We start from the raw sequence: 19,492 nt of genomic DNA on the forward strand, positions 1-19,492 counted from the left end.
AACCTGTTTCAAACATGTTTCAGTGAATGTAGAACTCATCTTCACGTGTTTCCCTCTAGAATCTGTCAGAAAGAAGACCGCAGTCCCATGAAGGACGAGTACCAGGACTACAAGCAGCTGAAGGCCAAGCTGAGACTTCTGGAAGTTCTGCTCAGCAAACAGGACGTTTCCAAACCCATGTGAGAACCTGAACGTGTTCTGAGATGTTAACCTGCGGAATCTTCACGTCGTCCCTCTGAATCATCCAGCAGAGTTTATTCGACTCGTTCTGCTCATTAAAGGACCAGCATCGTCCATCCTCCACCATCAGCAGGAAACCTCGGATCCTGAACGTTGTGAACTCGTGTCCCACTTTAACTTCGTGTTTGAACTGAACGCACTTTAACCTGTCGAGAACAAAGAAGAAAACGGGAACAGGTTGGACCTTTTCATTGATCACATCCAGACACCGAACCTCCAGAACCCAACAGAACCCAACAGAACCAAGTCTGAAAGTTTAATTCCACAAAAAAAAACTGCTTTCCTGAAACACCAACCTCAGAAAGAGATCAATGAGCAGAAACGATCTGACAAAAGATGTAAAAACTCTCATCTGGAATCAACAAAAGCTATCAGTAAAAGGAAAATCTAGCTTTTGTTTGGCCGTGAAGTGAGAAAAGTAACTTCTTGAGCAAAAAATCTGAACTTAAACCATAGAAAAGACTGAAATTTGAATCGTTGGGCTTCATAGAATCAGAAAACTGTCAGAAATTCAAGTTAAAAACAATCTAAACTATTTGTCTTTAAAGTTGTTTCATGCTGAGAGTTTGTATCATTGTAAAACGAGACAAGGTGAAACATTACATCTAAAAAACTCTAATGTTTGTCTTTTTATGAGTTCATCTAAAATATTTTAAAATAAGACTCGGATTCAACGTCTCATTCATTAAAATCAAACCTGTTGTGTTTTTAGACAATAATCAGCAGTAAAACATGCGACCCTGTTGAGGCTTTATATCTCTAAACTGTTTGGTCAGAAGTAAACCTTCAGCTGGGTGGGTTTGGGTTTGGGAGGTTCTGGTGATGATCCGTCTTCATATCAGAGTGTTTATTTTTATTCAGAGTCTATCATTAATATGCAGTCCAGTGTTTTAGAGGCTCAACCTGTAAATTCTCTCCACTGAATGTCTGAGTGTAAAATCTAAAAAAGGGCTTGAAGTCTTTAACAGTCGACCAACTAACAACTCTGTGATCTGAAGCATGATAGAACATTGATATAACGTCCATGTAACGTTTCCGTAATCCAGCCTGCGACGATGTTCCGAAAAAGCATTTTATCTGTGAGGAACGTTGGGTGTCTGAAGTCCTGCACGGCTGAAGCTCCTCCTGAACTTGGACCTCCATGTTTCCTCGTCTTCAGCCTGAAACTAAACTCTGCTGTGAACGTAAATCCTGTTTCTGTGTTGTGAACTTGATGGATTCCTCCCAGGATGCTTTCTGGTTCCTCTGATCCATACGAAGGCTGCTGTTGGTCCGGTTGTAACAGATGTCTAGTCCAGGAAACATGAGGTCCACCCTTAGAACTGGACCAACAGACCCCCGGTTCTTACGGATTGTGAAGGAACTCGGTGTTCTCTGTGACCTTTAGGGGGAACAAATCTGCTCTGCCTGATACATTTCTATACAAACAGGATGAGAATAAATATTTTGGTTATGAACAGTTTTGTTGTTTTTATTTGATGAGAAACAAAATCTTTGTTGTCTTTTTCTGTTACAGTGTACACGTCACAGTGTACATGTGTCTTTGCGGTTGTTTTGTGTCTCTTTCAAAGATCAATAACCACAAAGACACCAACAGAGACACAACACACCAATAAAGAGACACAAAAAACACAGAAAACCACCATAAAGAGAAATAAAACCACCACAAAACAACCACAGAGACAAAAACCACCTTAAAAACCACCACAAAGACATACAAAATCACCACAAAGAGACACAAAACAACCATTAAGAGACACAAAACAACCGCAGAGACAAAAACCACAATAAAAACCACCACAAAAACACAAAAAACCACCACAGAGACACAAAACAACCACAAAGAGACACAAAACAATTATAAAGGTACACAAAACCACCACAGACACAAAACCACCCCAGAGACATAAAACCACCACAAAGACACACAAAACAACCACAGAGACAAAAACCACCTTAAAAATCACCGCAAAGAGACACAAAACAACCACAAAGAGACACAAAACAACCATAAAGAGACACAAAACCACCACAGACACACAAAACACCCACAGAGACAAAAAACACCTTAAACATCACCGCAAAGAGACACAAAACAACCACAAAGAGACATAAAACAACCAAAAAGAGACACAAAACCACCACAAAGAGACACAAAACAACCATAAAGAGACACAAAACCACCACAGACACACAAAACACCCACAGAGGCAAAAAACACCTTAAAAATCACCGCAGAGACACAAAACCACCACAAAGAGACACAAAGCCATTATAAATGTACACAAAACCACCACAAAGACTCAAAACCACCACAAAAACACACAAAACTACCACAAAGAGACATAAAACCACCACAAAGACACAAAACAACCACAGAGACAAAACCACCTTAAAAATCTCCGCAAAGAGACACAAAATGACCACAAAGAGACACAAAACAACCATAAAGGCGCACAAAATCACCACAAAACACACAAAAAACCTAAAAAACGAGACACAAAACACCTAAAAGGAGACACCAGACAACCACAGTGTCTCCAACAGAGTAATGAGATGACAAATTGCTGCTTCATATTAAAATATTTAAAGTTTTTTTTATTTTCCGTTCATTCCTTTTACACAATAATTTATCAGTAATGTACTCCAGGACTTATAATGTACAGTTTACCGTTTCTTTAAATTTGACATTTTTCATAAACGTTCTCCTATAACGATCCCTCTAACAGCTTCTGATGGAAACACAGACTTCCTGTTCTGGTGGTCAGGGGGTGTGGCCTCTGGTGATGTCACTAGTAGTAGAAGCTGGAGGCAACTCTAAAGACGTCGGACGATCCTTCGTACGGAGAGATGATGGGTCGGAGGCCCTTCAGAGCTTTGTAGTGTCCGAAGTGTCGGATCCGGTAGGAGCCGCTGGGCGCCGATGGAGGGATGAACCACTGGATGGTGGCATTACTCTGCTGGTTGGAACCCTTCAGCCAATGGAACCTGCAGGTAGACACCATGCTTAGTGACGTAAAGACTGAAACTGAAGGTCAACCTCAGCAGGAACACCTCTAGAATCAGTTTAGGTTCCTAGAGGAACATCAGGAACACCTCTAGTACCAGTTTAGGTTTCTAGAGGAACATCAGGAACACCTCTAGAACCACAAAAAAGAGACACAAAACCACCATAAAAACACACAAAACAACCACAAAGACACAAAAAACACCACAAAAACACACAAAACAACCACAAAGACACACAAAACCACCACAAAGACACACAAACCACCATCAGGAACACCTTGTGTTCATGCCTGTCTGAGGTCTGCTGTCCTGACGTCCACCTACCTGGTTTCCCATGATGCATCAGTGTGGACCACCTCCCAGGTCTCTGTTCTGTTGTCCAAGATCTCCACAGTTACAAATGTTTTATCCCTCTGCATCAAACATAGAGAATGATCAGGTGAGAGGATGGAAATAAATCCAGGAACACAACGGCAACTAAAGGAAGAGACAGAAAGGTCTTACGATGTCTCCGGAGTGTCTCGGGTTTCCTGCCACGAATGTCACTGACACAACATCACCCTGGAAACATAAGAACACTTCAGATCTGTTCACATAAAAACAGCAGAATGTCGTCAGCATATGGGTGGATTCTGACAGTAAACCATCTGTTGAACGTCTCTAAGTTTCAGGCCTGAAATGAAACCATGCTGATGGTTGGACTGACCATCAGTAGATGTAGATGGAACCATCTGCTGTTCAGCTATCTTTAGTCTTCTGGACATTTTAGTTTGTGGACCAAAACTGCTGTAAAGTCTGTCTATTCATAGTTTTCAGATAAATTCTGGTGCCATTTATTATCTTCTGCTGATCTTATCGGCTCATTTCCAGGTTGACAACGGTGAGACTGATTAAACTTCAGAATTCTGAACGAGTTCTGAACCCTGAGGGACGCCACAGGTGAGTCCTACCTGTCGGTAAATGGGATAAACCTGCTGCAGAACCTCTCCAAAGCTGGTGTTGGCTGGTTTTCTATCAACCGGCGCCGCGGGCAGCAGACTAACAAGGCTTTCCATGAAGAACGGCGGCTCGGGACCGACCGGCAGCTCCGACACTTGGTTCTGGAAACACCAGCAGATTCAGGATGTTTGGTACTCACTGAATTTAAATGTTTCCATGAGTGTTTGTTCAGGTCGGACTGAGAATTCATCTCCTACTGGTGCTAAAATTCTTTATGTTTGGGTATCTGCCTGATCTGTAAATATTACTGATGAGATTTTGACACAAAACCAACACAAAACCACTACAAAAAACACGCAAAACCACCAAAGAGACAAAAAGTCAACATAAAAAACGCACAAAGCCACCAAAGAAAACACACACAACCACCACAAAAACACACAAACCCACCAGAGACACAAAACCACCATAAAAAACACACATAACCACCACAAAAACACACAAAACCACCAAAAAGAGACACAAAACCACCACAAAAACACACAAAACCATCACAAAGAGAAAAAAACTCACAGAGACTCAAAACAACCATATAACCACAACAAAACACACAAAACCAACACAGAGACACAAAACCACCATGAAAAACACACATAACCACCACAAAAACACACAAAACCTCCAAAAAGAGACACAAAACCACCACAAAAACACACAAAACCATCACAAAAAGAAAAAACCCACAGAGACTCAAAACAACTACATAACCACCACAAAAACACACAAAACCACCACAAAGACACAAAACCACCACAAAAACACACAAACCCACCACAAAAACACACAAAACAACCACAAAGGCACATAAAACCACCACAAAGAGACACAAAACCACCACAAAGAGATGTAAAGACTTATGAAAGAACATAAAACACCTAAAAAGGTAAGTTTACGGCATATTGCTGCAGAAGCTAACATGTAGCATCTTTTAGCTAAAAGCTGCATTCACAGATCAGAACTTCTCTAATATTTACAGGTTTTTTTGTGGAGTCTGTGTTTCTTAACCATAATTTACAACAAAAACCTTCACTTCCTGTATAGTTTTATATATTTTCTCTGTGCAGTTCATCAGTAAACAGCTAAGAGCTAAATGTTGAGCTAGTTTTCACACCAAGCGTCCATTAAAAGTGCGTCTCACCTGAGCGATGGCTCTGGCCAGGCCCCGGTACTTCTGCAGGTACGCACTGAGCGTGTGCGGACCGTAGATGGTGGAGGCTCCTTCGTATCTCTGCACCTGGAACACAGGTAACAACAACGTCTGTTTCTATTCCAATCCAGACAGAAAACAACCATCAGCCCAAACAACACTTCATGTTCTGGCGTTTTATGCTTTTTTTCCACCAGTTTTTCTTTTGAACCTGAAATTCACTAAATTACTGGACTCAAGCACAAATTTCAGATTATTTATCAAATCATCTACTCCATTTTTAGTTAGTTTAGTAACACAGCTGTAAACACTACATCTCCCATGAGCCTCGGCTGTACCTGGTACTCCTCATAGGTGGTGATGTAGTGAGTGTAGACGTTGCTGAGGCCGGCGATCACAACCTCGGTGTCCCTGAACGCACCGTCAGATTCCAACTCCTGACACACAAACACAATGATAAGACAGAAAAAACACAATAAAAGCAGAACAATAACACAACAATAACACAGCAATAACACAATAATGCCTTAATAACACAGTAATAAGGTAGAAAAAACAATTAATAACCCATTAATAACATGGAAATAAAATACAATAATAACACATTAATAATACAATAATAGCACCTGAATAACACAGTAAGAACACAGTAACACATTAATAACACAGTAATAACATAATAACTTCAAATAATGACAAATCAAAACACGTAATAAAACAGTAATTAGACAGTAATAACACACAGTAAAAACATTGTCACATGTTGCAGGTGTTCATGTTCTCACCTGTTTCACAGCTTCTCGTAGCCTCCTCCCTGACATGGTTCTGTTAGAACACAGAGGAAGACATCATATTAATGTATTATTGTTATTATCAGTATTATTATTATTAGTTTTATTAACAGCTTAGTTGTTATTGGCAGCATCATTATTAGCTATATTACTATTAGCATTATTATTATTAGCTGTATTATTATTTATTATTATTATTATTATCAGTAGTATTATTAGCTCAATTGTTATTAGTTGTATCTTCATTATCATTATTTGCTGCATTGCTATTAGCAGTATTATTATTTACAGTATCAGCATTATTATAATGAGTATTATTTTCCTGAGCTGTATTATAATCATTACCTGTATTAGCATCATTAGCATTATTAGCTGTAATAGCATTATTAGCTGTACTAGCATTGTTAGCTGTATTAGCATTATTAGTATTATTAGCATTATTAGCTATGTTAGTATTAGCATTATTAGCATTAGCTGTGTCAGTATTAGCATTATTAGCTGTGTTAGTATTAGTATTGTCATCAGTATTAGCATTATTAGCTGTCTTAGCATCATTAGCTGTCTTAGTATTATTAGCTATATTAGCATCATTAGCTGTATTAGCATTATTAGCTGTATTAGCATTATTAGCTGTAATAGCACTGTTAGCTGTATTAGCATAATTAGCATTATTATCAATATTAGCTGTATTAGCATAATTAGCATTATTATCAATATTAGCATAATTAGCATTTTTAGCATTATTAGCTGTCTGATTCGTGTGGGTTAAACTTGCGTCATCTCTCCAGGAACAGCGACGACGGCTACAGAACCGATGGAGAGGATCTGAACGTCGACAACCTGAGGATGCCACGGCAGAGGAGTGTTCATCTACACACAGACACACAACACACAGCAACACAACTTAGTGTATAACAGACAGGTCTGAGGTCACCTGGACTGAGGTCACCTGACTCACCTCTCCCGTGTTGAACAGAATTGGTTTAGGATGATGACATTCCTTCGTCTCATTGGATGGTTTCCCCAGTAGAACTCCTACGATCCCGTCCCAGAACGGGTCTCCTTCAACAGCACCTGAACACACAGACACACTTTAATGATCCCACAAAGTATTTAACATTTCAGACTAAAATGTGACAAAAATCTTCATATATGATCCTAGTTTGTATGAAACGATGTTCAGGTGAATCAGAGACGATCAGCAGGAAGTGATCATGAAGAAGATTCACCCTGAGTGAAGTTCAGATCTCCTCCTCCATCTGTGGTTCCTGCAGCAAAACTGTGACCCAGAGCAGGTTTACATGTTCTCACCTGTAAACACAAACAAACAAATAAACACACACATATAGAAACTACCTAAAAATATGAATAAAATGTGTAATGATTATTAACTTTATGTTTGCAAAATTAAAAAACATGAAACTAAAAGAGGAAAATATAATTTCCACAAGACTGTTGAAATATTAATAAAATATTTATCGAATATTAATGAAATATAAATTTATATGTTCAGATATAAAATATCTGAGAAATCACATTAAAATCCCAATAATATCATTTTCAAAAATGTGTCAAAGAAAATACATTAATTATATGTGACCTGAAAAAACAATTATTATTTAAATGTATAAAATATCTAAAAATATATCTATCAATAATATCTATGACAAATGTTTATAAAAATATCTGAAAGGAATCTGAAAAATCACATAAAGCTATGAATATAAAAAATATGAATATAAATTCGAAAAGTATCAATAATGTGTGTGTGTGTGTGTGTGTGTGTGTGTGTGTGTGTGTGTGTGTGTGTGTGTGTGTGTGTGTGTGTGTGTGTGTGTGTGTGTGTGTGTGTGTTCTGACCGTGTGTGTGTCGTTGATCTGAACACTGACATCCGTCATGTTGACCCACTGATGAGCTGATTGGACGGAACCTGTGACCTCATCAACTGCAGTCGCATAAAGTTCCTGTAGGGGGCAGAAAGATTCTGTAGAGACAGACAGGTAGATAGACGGGTAGACAGACAGACATAAAGATAGACAGACAGACAGACAGACAGACAGACAGACAGACAGATAGACAGACAGGTAGATAGACAGACAGATAGAGAGACAGACAGATAGAGAGACAGGTAAACAGACAAACAAGTAGATAGACAGACAGATAGACAGACAGACAGACAGGTAAACAGACAGACAGACAGATAGACAGATAGACAGACAGACAGGTAGATAGACAGACAGACAGATAGAGAGACAGGTAAACAGACAAACAAGTAGATAGACAGACAGATAGACAGACAGACAGATGGGTAAACATACAGACAGACAGACAGACAGATAGATAGACAGACAGACAGACAGACAGATAGAGAGACAGGTAGATAGACAGACAGACAGACAGATAGACAGACAGATAGACAGACAGACAGACAAATAGACAGACAGACAGACAGACAGACAGACAGACAGACAGACAGACAGACAGGTAGATAGACAGACAGGTACCTTTGCCTTCCTGTAGATATTTTGTCCGATTATTCTCGTGCTTTCAAACATGTCGTCTCCTGGACCGAACGCTGCACACATCTTAGTCTGACACACACACACACACACACACACACACACACACACACACACACACACACACACACACACACACACACACACACACACACACACACACACACACAGTTTAGTGTCCCTTCATAGTAGATTGTATGTGTATATAAACACACATGTACTGGTCCTCGGTTTAACCTACGCTGTTTCATCGTTACGTGGAACTAGTTGATTAGCGGAGTGGATGAATACGTCGTCACGCGGTGCTATAAGACGGTTTTGTTTACATGTTCTCCAGTATTTTCCTACTGAGTTGTTTTTCAATGTGAGATAATGACTGTTTGTGTTACTGTAGTTGTACTAACATGTAACCTGATGATATCTTGATGAACGTAACGGCTTTGATTACATTTTCACTGGAGGTCTGACTTACATCGATCGGTAGGAACAGAACTCTGATGGAACTTCAGGACCTCCTGTATGTGCAGCTCTTTAAATAATCTGTAATTATTATTGTTCTCTAGGAATTTTCTAATTTACTTTTTTACAAAAAAGCAGAAAAAAAAACAGTAAAGAACATTATTATTATTATTATTATTATTATTATTATTATTATTATTATTATTATTATTATTATTATTATTATTTCTGATTTAGTTATTGCTGCATTCCTGAACAGTTGGTTGTTTTTCTGGATTAATTTCTGGCTTCTGGATCAAGTTTGGATCTAAAAATGTGACTTCAGTTTCCTGTCCAACATGGTGAAGGTAGGAACTCACTGAGAACAGAGTCTGAATCAAAGCCTTCATGATGCTGGACGGTCTGAGACATGAAATGTTCTCTGTGAGGTCAGTAGGACTCAGACTGGATTACAGAGACTGGTTCTTAGAAAACCCTCCAAGGAAAAGGTTGAAAACTAAAACTACCTGAAGCAGATGTCCTCAAGATCTGAAGTCCTAGAGCCAGAAGGAAGACCACTGCTGATCTTCAGGTAGAGATTAATGCTTCTAGATCGGAATGTGAGAAAGTGTCCAGAATGAAGGAACGAGGCTTAAAGAGAAGAAGAGCTGCTGAGAAGACATTACTGAGGCCTGCAAACATCCAGAAACTGTCACAGCCAGGGTTTTGACCCCCTCTTTACTGCCATCTGCCCCTCTGCTGCAGGTGCTGCATCCGCGCTGCTGGAGTTCAGCGTGGAAACAGAACAGCTGTGGAAGACGCACACCTGCAGCTCATCCTCCAGCGGCAATAAAGACCAGCTCTGCACTGCACTCAGTGTCGGAGCCTACTGGCTGACTGACCGCCTCAATCAGAGACAATGGTGCGGCACTGAAGACGCCGGAGCATCTAAACTCTTGGGTCAGCATCATCATGTTCATATCCTCAGAAGAGCGGGAGAACGTTTTGAGGCTAGATGCACTGCACCTTAGGCATACTTGATGTTTGACCAATGCTCAACTTTCTTAACCAACAAACAAGCATCTTGTCTGGTATCATGAGGAATAAATCCTGCACAGAAGGAACAGAGTTGGTCTACTCTCAGACCTGCAGCTGTCTGACTGTAGACACCCAGTTGATACTTCCTCTACTCTGACCTTAACGTTAAACTCATGTTTGGTTCTTCCTCTGCTGCTCTGTAGACGACTCACCTTCCCTACGCAAAGAATAAAACACTAAAACCATAGTTTGTTTTTTTGTAGTTTATACGTCTAGGTGCTGTCCATCTAGCATCAAAACATTGTCCAGCTTTGCTGTTGACATAAACACGATGATGCTGACTGGAAGAAGGTCCTCTGGATGGACAGTCAGCATCATCATGTTTATGTCCTCAGAAGAGCTGCAGAACGTTTTGATTCTAGATGGACCCACAGTGAAACACGGTGGAGGTTCCATTATGGTTCCATGGGGTTCCATTTGTGGAAATGGATGGCATCATGAACCAGAAGGTCGACCACAACATCTTGGTGCATCATGGAACCCCTTCTGGATTGAACCTGATGGTTGTGGGTTCATAAACCAAGAAGACAACGACCCCAAGCAGACTGAAAAGCTGAGCAGAGACGACTGGACCAAGAGAAAGGAATCTGGAGTTCTGGAACTGATGGACTGAAGTCTAAGTCCAGACTGAACCCTACTGATCAGATCTGGGATTTATTGAATTCAAAACTAGATCACAGAAACGTTTCATCCAAAGCGAGTCTCTGGAACATCTAGGAACTATCCAGAACTCAATAACAGAAGAGACACAAAGACAAAGGCAGCAAGAACACAGCTGTTATCAGACCAAAGGAGGTCATAGAAAATATTAATATTTATGGTTAATATCTATGAATAACGACTGTTTAGTTGTTCCAGTAATTGTCTAATAATTTCTCGATTTTATGACAGCTGGTCTAATTATCCATCTATAGTCTATCTAGATATATAGATAGAACTTTGTTTTGTTTCGTTTTTTTGTTTGTTTTTTGTATCATGTCTTTGTGTGTTACTGTGTGTTACTGTGTGTGTGTTACTGTGCGTGCGTGCGTGCGTGTGTGTTACCCCTCCTACAGGACAGGAACTGTTCAGGTAGTCACATGGGAGTCCAGTGTTCATACAAACTGGTCCTCTGGTGTTTGGACTGACGTCACCGAGGTTACTAGAGGAGAACGCAGCCACGAAACTTCCCTGAGACACACAGTAACACACACACACGCACACACACACACACACACACACACACACACACACACACACACACACACACAGTAACACACACACCCAGTAACACACACATAAGCACACACAAACACACACACACACACACATCCAGTCATATAACCATAAACAGGTTACGGCTGATTTTCCTGCAGCTGCTTCATAAACTAATAAAATGTATGAATAGATGCATTAGATGTGATTTATGAGATATATAAATATAATATAATATATACTGTATGTATTGATACATGTTATGTCTGTTCTTCTGTAAATCAAACTGTCAGATTACTGTAGATCAGGAAACATTTTCTCTCTTCAGGTTAAACTCAGTGAATGAACAAACCTGGAAACTCTCCTGGAAACAACATTACACACTTTATTACTTCACTTCCTGTCCTCTTTAGATGTCACCTGTCCAGCTATATCTCACCTGTCCAGATAGTCCTCACCTGTCCAGTTACATTTCACCTGTCCAGGTAGTCCTCACCTGTCCAGTTACATTTCACCTGTCCAGATAGTCCTCACCTGTCCAGTTACATTTCACCTGTCCAGGTAGTCCTCACCTGTCCAGTTACATTTCACCTGTCCAGGTAGTTCTCACCTGTCCAATTACATCTCACCTGCCCAGGTAGATCTCACCTGTCCAGCTACATCTCACCTGTCCAGCTAGATCTCACCAGTCCAGGTAGTTCTCACCTGTCCAAGTAGTTCTCACCTGTCCAGCTAGATCTCACCTGTCCAGGCAGATCTCACCTGTCCAAGTAGTTCTCACCTGTCCAGGCAGATCTCACCTGTTCAGGTAGTTCTCACCTGTCCAGCTACATCTCACATGTCCAGGTAGATCTCACCTGTCCAGTTACATTTCATCTGTCCAGGTAGTTCTCACCTGTACAGCTAGAGCTCACCTGTCCAGGTAGTTCTCACCTGTCCAGGTAGTTCTCCAGGGTTCTTGTCCTGCTCCAGCAGGTAGGAGGCGTAGCCCATGTTGTCGCTGCTCACCAGGCGGTTGGTGTAGTTCATACTGACGGCATGGACGGCAAACCAGCTGTAGATGTTAGAGGAGGAGGAGGAGGAGGAGGAGGAGGAGAATGAGGTGAAAGGTCTTCCAGAACCGACCAAAGAAGTCCAGCTGGTTTCTTCTGAAGCTACTATAAATACTCCAGGACTGTTTCTACCTGAGCATCCCGATGCCGTCTCCATCCAGATCTGTGAACTTCAGCACCAACACCTGGTTGTCTGTGTTGTCCTTGTACCTGAACAGATCAATAACAGATCAATACCAGATCAATAACAGATCAGTAACAGATCAATAACCGATCAGTAACAGATCAATAACAGTTCAATACCAGATCAATACCAGATCAGTAAGAGATCAGTAAGAGATCAATAACAGATCAATACCAGATCAGTAACAGATCAGTAACAGATCAGTAAGAGATCAATAACAGATCACTAACAGATCAATACCAGATCAATACCAGATCAATAACAGATCAGTAACAGATCAGTAACAGAACTGATCAGCACCCTGTCTACAGCAGTGTTTCCTGGGTCTAGCAGGTGAAGGGGGACCATGACAGACCTCCAGCAGCTCCAGGTCTACCTGTCTGACAGTCGCAGCTCACCTGAGCCTCTCGTCCTCGGGGTTGTTCAGGTAGGAGTGAGGACTCCTGTTGATGCTGCTGTGGTCCAGTTCTCCTCGGTTCCTGTAGATCCGGCCAGGCCTCATGTTCTGGTGGGCCCTGTTTATACTCTGGAAACCAGCTGAGAGTTACTGATGCAGGAAGCAGCCAGAGGTGTCTATAACCTGAAGAACTCAACCATCTGATGATCTCCAGGAACTTTATGATCAGAGTTCTACCTTCAGACTGGGATTATTTCCAGAGTTCCAGGTCGCTGAAGTTCATAGAGGACAACATTTCCTGCAGAAAGTTCTAGAGTAGACCTACCGACAATTGTCCATTAAAAAGTGATAAATCTGGACCCACCTCTATGGACTTCAAGGACCTGGAACTCTGGAAATATTCACAGTATGAAGATAGAACTCTGATCATTAAGTTACTGTAATGGAGATTTTCTTCTAGAAGCAGAGTTATGCTTCATGAGGCTGCAGGTTAAATGTGACCTTAAACAGGAAACACACTCTCTGACACACACTCTAACACGCTAACTACATGCTAGCACACACCTTGACGATGCCGTCCACCAGCGGCTGGATGGAGGTCTTGATGAATCCTCCGCTGCTGATCATGAACAGGGTGTACTGGAAGTATCCTCCAGGTCCACAGTGGGTGTGCGTTCCACTGAGAACCACGTTGTCCTGCCGGTACACGTCACCGTACTTCTGCTGCAACGCCTGCAGAACCTGAACACACACACGTTTGGACCAGAAGTGTGCTGTTAACGTGTAGTTAGCATGTCATTAGTGTGTTGTTGGTGAGTTGTTAGCTTGTAGTTAGCGTGTTGTTAGTGTGCTCTTAGCATGTGGTTAGCGTGTCATTAGTGTGCTGTTGGTGTGTTGTTAGTATGTAGTTAGCTTGTTGTTAGCGTGTTGTTAGCATGTTGTTAGTGTGTAGTTAGTGTGTTGTTGGTGTGCTGTTAGTGTGTCGTTAGTGTGTTGTTAACATGTAGCTAGCATGTTGTTGGTGTGTTGTTAGCATGTAGTTACCTTGCTGTTAGTGTGTTGTTAGCGTGTAGTTAGTGTCGGCATCCGTTCTGACTCTTTGTGAGATCATTCCTACATGTGCAGTAACAAACATGAGTGTTGCTGGCGTGTAGTAAGCGTGTTGTCAGTGTGTAGTTAGCATGTTGTTAGTGTGTACCTCCAGTTTGACCCTCTGGTAGATCATTCCTACGTCTGCATTAACTAACATGTGTGCAGTTAGCGTGTAGTTAGCGTGTACCTCCAGTCTGACCCTCTGGGAGATCATCCCTACATCTGCAGTAACAAACACGACTCTCCTGCTGCCGTCGTCGATGATGAAGGCTCTGCTGTAGAGGCGAGTGTGGATCCCTGCAGCCTTCTGCTGCGTGTTGGCGTAACCCATCTACATACAAACACATGAGGAACATACATGGAATCTAGAAGATTAATAAATATATGAAAAATATTTAGAAGACATTTTCAATTACAAAACTGTATTTAAATATTGATAAAATACTTTCAGAAAAAATTGTAAATACAGTTTCCAAAACTATTGATACAGTTTCTCCAAAATGACAGAAAAATGTGAATAACATGTATTAAAAAATGATGACGAAACCACTAAATACATATTTTTAAATATCTGAATATTAATACAAAAAATGTTGAAAATGTACACATAAAATATGACCAAATGTTTAATAAAATATCCCAAATGTATTAATGCGTTTATTAGGTGATACTGAAGAAATCTGAGAACTTTCTTCTTCTGTGGTTTCTCAGTGAACTGGTGGAGGTTTGTTCTGGAAAATATCTTCAAGTTTTTATTTTACAAGAGAAATCTAGAAATCTGACTTTATTAAGACGAACGTGGGTCACAGCTGTGTGCTGTTAGCATGTGTATGTTGCTAGCATGTGTATGTTGTTAGCATGTATGTGCTGTTAGCATGCGTGTGTTTTCAGCATGTGTGCATTGCTAGCATGTTTTTGTGCACAAAACACAATTTCTTACATGAGTAACAACATGAGTTGTTAGCATGTGTGTGTTGTTAGCATGTGTGCTAACTGCTGCTACAAACAGCCATTCAGACTGTGATCTCATCAACAGTTTGTCAGATTTCAGACATAAAGACTGTGTTTGATTTGTGCAGATAAATTTCTTGTTGGGTCATCAGGAGGACTAACTAAACCTAACTAACCCTACCTAGCCCTAATTAGCCTAACTAGCCCTGACTAACCCTAACTAGCCCTCGCTAACTCTAACTAGCCCTAGCTAACTCTAACTAGCCCTTACTGATCCTAACTAGCCCTAATTAGCCCTAACTAGCCCTAACTAACCCTAACTAGCCCTAATTTACCCTAACTAGCCCTAACTGACCCTAACTAGCCCTAACTAACCCTAGCTAGCCCCAACTAGCCCAGTGTAACCTTGCGTTTATAATAAAGGGGTTCTGACCAGCGGGACGTCGGCTGCAGGTCCGGTACAGTCGGCTCGACCCACTCCGACCAGGTAGGGCTGGTTCTGAGGAGGAGCCGTTGGTTCTGGATCTGAAGGTTTGGAGGAATAAAGCTGCTGCAGGTTTTTACTTAATAATTAGACATTAAAAAACAGATTTCACTCATTAATGATTCATTCAGAACTAACTGATCTTCTGGAGAAAAATTCTCCTCTAAATGATCTTTGTTCCGTTCCTGAGTGTTCAAATATTTACTGTAAATAAAGTTAAAGATCTAAAAAACAATGTTTGGGTTCAACTAAATAACAACGATTTACATCAATCTCAGTTCAGACAACTTCTAACTAAATGTTCAACCAACAAACTTCATGAAGGTAAAGTCATGTTTTGCATTTAATGAAGACGTGGAAACAGACTCCTTTGATTATTAAGAGGAAACTCATTTAACTCCTGACAGGTAAAGTCTGAAATCTCGATACTTTACAGGAAACATTAGAGCGTTCGTCAGGAACTACTTTCTGCGGCGTATTAATGCACCTGTGTGCGTCGTCTTGGTAAACATCAGCACGATCAGCGTCACACAGATGGCTGTCATTGCGCCAAAGAGGACGGCGAGCGTCACCACCAGAGATGAAGACTTCCTGCCCATGATGCCTGAGAGGAACAGAGTCAGAGCTGAAGGTTCCTCAACATGCAGAACGTTCCCACAACATCAAAGTTCTAATGATGCTCTACAGGTAACGGTTAAAGAATGTTTTAAGGACATTTAGAGTTTCAGATAAAGTGAACAAAGACTTTCAACAGAAACAGAGAATGTTTGGAGTCCAGATGTTTGGTGAGAACCTGACCAGGACTACCACAGTGGATGCATAGTCCTGATAGTGAAGCACAGACATGCAGAACTAACAGTAAAAGACACAAAACAACCACAAAAAGATGCAAAACAAACCTGAAGAGACACAAAATGACCACAAAAAGAAGCACACCGTCTATAAAACATGTAAAACAACCACAAAATGTCACAAAACAAACACCAGGAGGCGCTGTAGAGGACAGTTCATAGCATCAACCTCTCTACCACCACAGTGGATGCAGAGAACAACGTCAGACCAGAGCTTCTCCACTAGAACCAACAACAGGACTGAGTGGACTCTGGTTTCCTCCATGCTGAGGAGGACTAAAGGAGGACATACGAAGGACTGGAGGAACCAAAGAACCTCTTTAGTTCCACTGAGTTCCTGCTGTGGAGCCTGAATTTAATCCATGAAATCTGAACTGCAGTTTGGAATCTGATACCAGAGACTCTACTGGTAGAAGTAATCTGATTACTGTACTGTAATTGCAGTAGAAGTTGGAATTATGCAATACCCTACCTGCCAAAAGTATGTGGACAGCTGCATCTTTCTGTTTATTGTGATTAATATAGAACTGATCCCAAAGTGTCCACATACTTTTGTCACTAAATCTTCCCCACTACATGCAAATGTCCAAAAGTATGTGGATGACTCGGGATTATATTTACATATAATATAGAGATGGGTGTCCACATACTTTTGGTTATGTACTGTATGTGTAGAAACAGTAATGTGCTGATTTCTCCGCAGCAACCACTCAGTCAAAAGTATGTGGACAGCTGAATGTAAGTTTCTATTATGATTAATATAGAAGTGATCTCAAACTGTCCACATACTTTTGTCTCTTTGTCTGATTTAAACCATTTAATTAAATACATTCTATGATGCTTTACACACAGAAAAGTACTGATTTCTATGTAACAAATACACCACTCGGCCAAAAGTATGTGGACAGCTGACTGTTGCAGTCCATGGATTAACATGCTGTTTGCCCACATGGTGTCCAACTACTTTTGGCCGTGTACTGTATTTAGCTGATTCTTCACAGGTGTGTTGTCACTTCTGTGATTTACTGCAACACAACACATAAGACACACAAACTGAGCTACGTTCAGACGGTTTGATGTTACTCACCTGCAGAATGTGGAGCCTCGGCAGAGAAAGTGTTGATGGGTCTGATCTCAGGTGTTTTACGGCTCAGGTAGAACAGTCCAGCTGATATCTGGCTGATAGAAGCTTCAAAGGTCAGCAGCTCAGCGACACACCGATCCTCATCACTGATTCCAGATAAAACACTGTAATAAAGACCCAGTAAACACATCCAGCTCTTATCAGACGCCTTTGTTTTTCCAGTCGTGACCTTGGAGACCAAATCTGCTAGAAGTCGTCATTGAAGCAGATTCAAGTTTTTCTCACACAGCTTCTGAAGGCTTCACGTGATCCTTCCTCCTGAAATGTCACAGAATAAACACGTTAAACAGAAGTGTCTCTATAATATTAACAATAATTATGTAATATAATAACAATAATTAGATTTTAAATTATTAATAGTTATGTTTCTTTCTCATATTAATGATTCTTTTATCTGCCTCCCTGAACCTGGTTCTGCTGAAGGTGTTTTTGTTGGGTTTCTTTCTAATATTAACAGCAACTATTATATCATAAAAATATAATGCTTCACATAGCATCATGTTAAACTGTAGACAGAAACCCAACAAAAACACCATCAGCAGAACCAGGTTCAGGGAGGCAGACATCTGCCTCCCTGAACCTGGTTCTGCTGATGGTGTTTTTGTTAGGCTTCTCCCTGATAATAATAATTATAAAACATAATAATAGTATTTAGATCTTATATTAATAATTATATTTTTTCTCATATTACAAGTAATCATTATATCTGCCTCCCGTTACCTGGTTCTGCCGAAGGTGTTTTTGTTGGGTTTCTCTCTAATATTAATTTTAATTATCGTTATTATATTATAATAACATAATGCTTCATAACCCCAACAAAAACACCTTTGGCAGAACCAGGTTCAGGAAGGCAGATATGAGAATTATTCTTAATATTAGAGACAAATATAACTATTAATAATATAAAATATAATTATTATCATATTATATATTGTTATTAATACATGTGGCTTTGTGAAGCGCTGACGTGACTTTTGCTCTGAACTGATAAACAAATTAAACTGATATTTATTCTTTAAAAGCCTTTGTTTCTGCAGCAATGATTCATATTTTCATGTCGTCTGGTTCAGATTCCTGCTTTAGAAGTTGTTTAAATCCAGACTGTGTGGTTGTTTCTGACCAATAAATGTAAAGTAACTGGAGGTAGAAGTTTTTACGTCCCTCTGAGACGTCCATCTGACGATCCTGAAACTCTGAAGGCCAGTGATTCTGGTCCAGACAGGAAGTGTTTAATCTCCACGGTTAATCATTAGCATCACCATGTCTGAGTGGTTTTATTCCTTCCATCTGTATTAAAGCTGATTTAAACTGTTCATGAGGTTTTATTTTCCAGCTAAGAGACCCTCGATGTTTAAACGCCACTAAATACGGTTCAGATATTCTCCGTCCTTCTCGGTTCAGATACTGATCAGTTTTAACGAGGCCTCAGTATCATCAGATTATAATCAGCTGAGTGAAACTTTACAGTCAAAATGGGCATCAACCCAAAGATAACGATGTCAGGATTAAAGTTTACAGATTCATTAAAATGTTCCACAAAATAAACTCTAAAAGAATCCGAGAACATCTGTAAGAAAATGGAGAATTCTGGTAAAAGTAACAGAAAATGTCAATTAAAAACAATAAAACGGAATCATTTCAGTGACACAGATTGTAAAAGAAGATATTATTGTTGGTAAAATTAATATTTATATAATAACAATGATTATATCATAATAATATAGTGCTTCACATAGCAACATATTTAAAAAAACACCTTCAGCAGAACCAGGTTCAGGGAGGCAGACGTCACAATTATTATTAATATTACAGACAAATATAATTATTATTAATTACAAGTGATTATTGATTAGTGATTGACTAGTTTTAAGAAGAATAATAAACTGAGCAAAAAGGTCTGA

The 19,492-nt window shown here is 40.1% G+C and overlaps 2 protein-coding genes across 3 annotated transcripts in view; one reads left to right on the forward strand and one right to left on the reverse strand.

The window, feature by feature from the left end:
• The window catches only part of LOC111585267 (protein FAM13C-like), a 35,300-nt gene extending 33,603 nt beyond the window's left edge, over positions 1-1,697 (forward strand). For both annotated transcript variants that reach the window (XM_055004700.1, XM_055004701.1), the window contains one exon: positions 60-1,697. In XM_055004700.1, coding sequence (XP_054860675.1) covers positions 60-183 — 124 coding nt within the window. In that variant the 3' untranslated portion in view covers positions 184-1,697. The remainder of the gene's footprint in view (positions 1-59) is intronic.
• Positions 1,698-2,811: 1,114 nt separating this feature from the next.
• asah2 (N-acylsphingosine amidohydrolase 2) lies at positions 2,812-17,736 on the reverse strand. The gene is made up of 21 exons (XM_023288979.3): positions 17,535-17,736; positions 16,084-16,200; positions 15,546-15,637; positions 14,349-14,492; positions 13,634-13,810; positions 13,071-13,198; positions 12,621-12,698; positions 12,370-12,490; positions 11,287-11,412; positions 8,692-8,778; positions 8,047-8,151; positions 7,416-7,497; positions 7,145-7,260; positions 6,962-7,056; positions 6,181-6,220; positions 5,734-5,832; positions 5,387-5,482; positions 4,200-4,349; positions 3,754-3,810; positions 3,574-3,662; positions 2,812-3,228 (listed from the first exon to the last, which is right to left on the reverse strand). Exons 1-21 carry the CDS (start codon positions 17,719-17,721, stop codon positions 3,033-3,035), a joined length of 2,382 nt encoding a protein of 793 aa, XP_023144747.3. The 5' UTR covers positions 17,722-17,736; the 3' UTR covers positions 2,812-3,032.
• Positions 17,737-19,492: the final 1,756 nt, after the last annotated feature.

The sequence above is a fragment of the Amphiprion ocellaris genome, chromosome 18 (assembly GCF_022539595.1).
Source record: "Amphiprion ocellaris isolate individual 3 ecotype Okinawa chromosome 18, ASM2253959v1, whole genome shotgun sequence".
Lineage (NCBI taxonomy): Eukaryota > Metazoa > Chordata > Actinopteri > Pomacentridae > Amphiprion > Amphiprion ocellaris.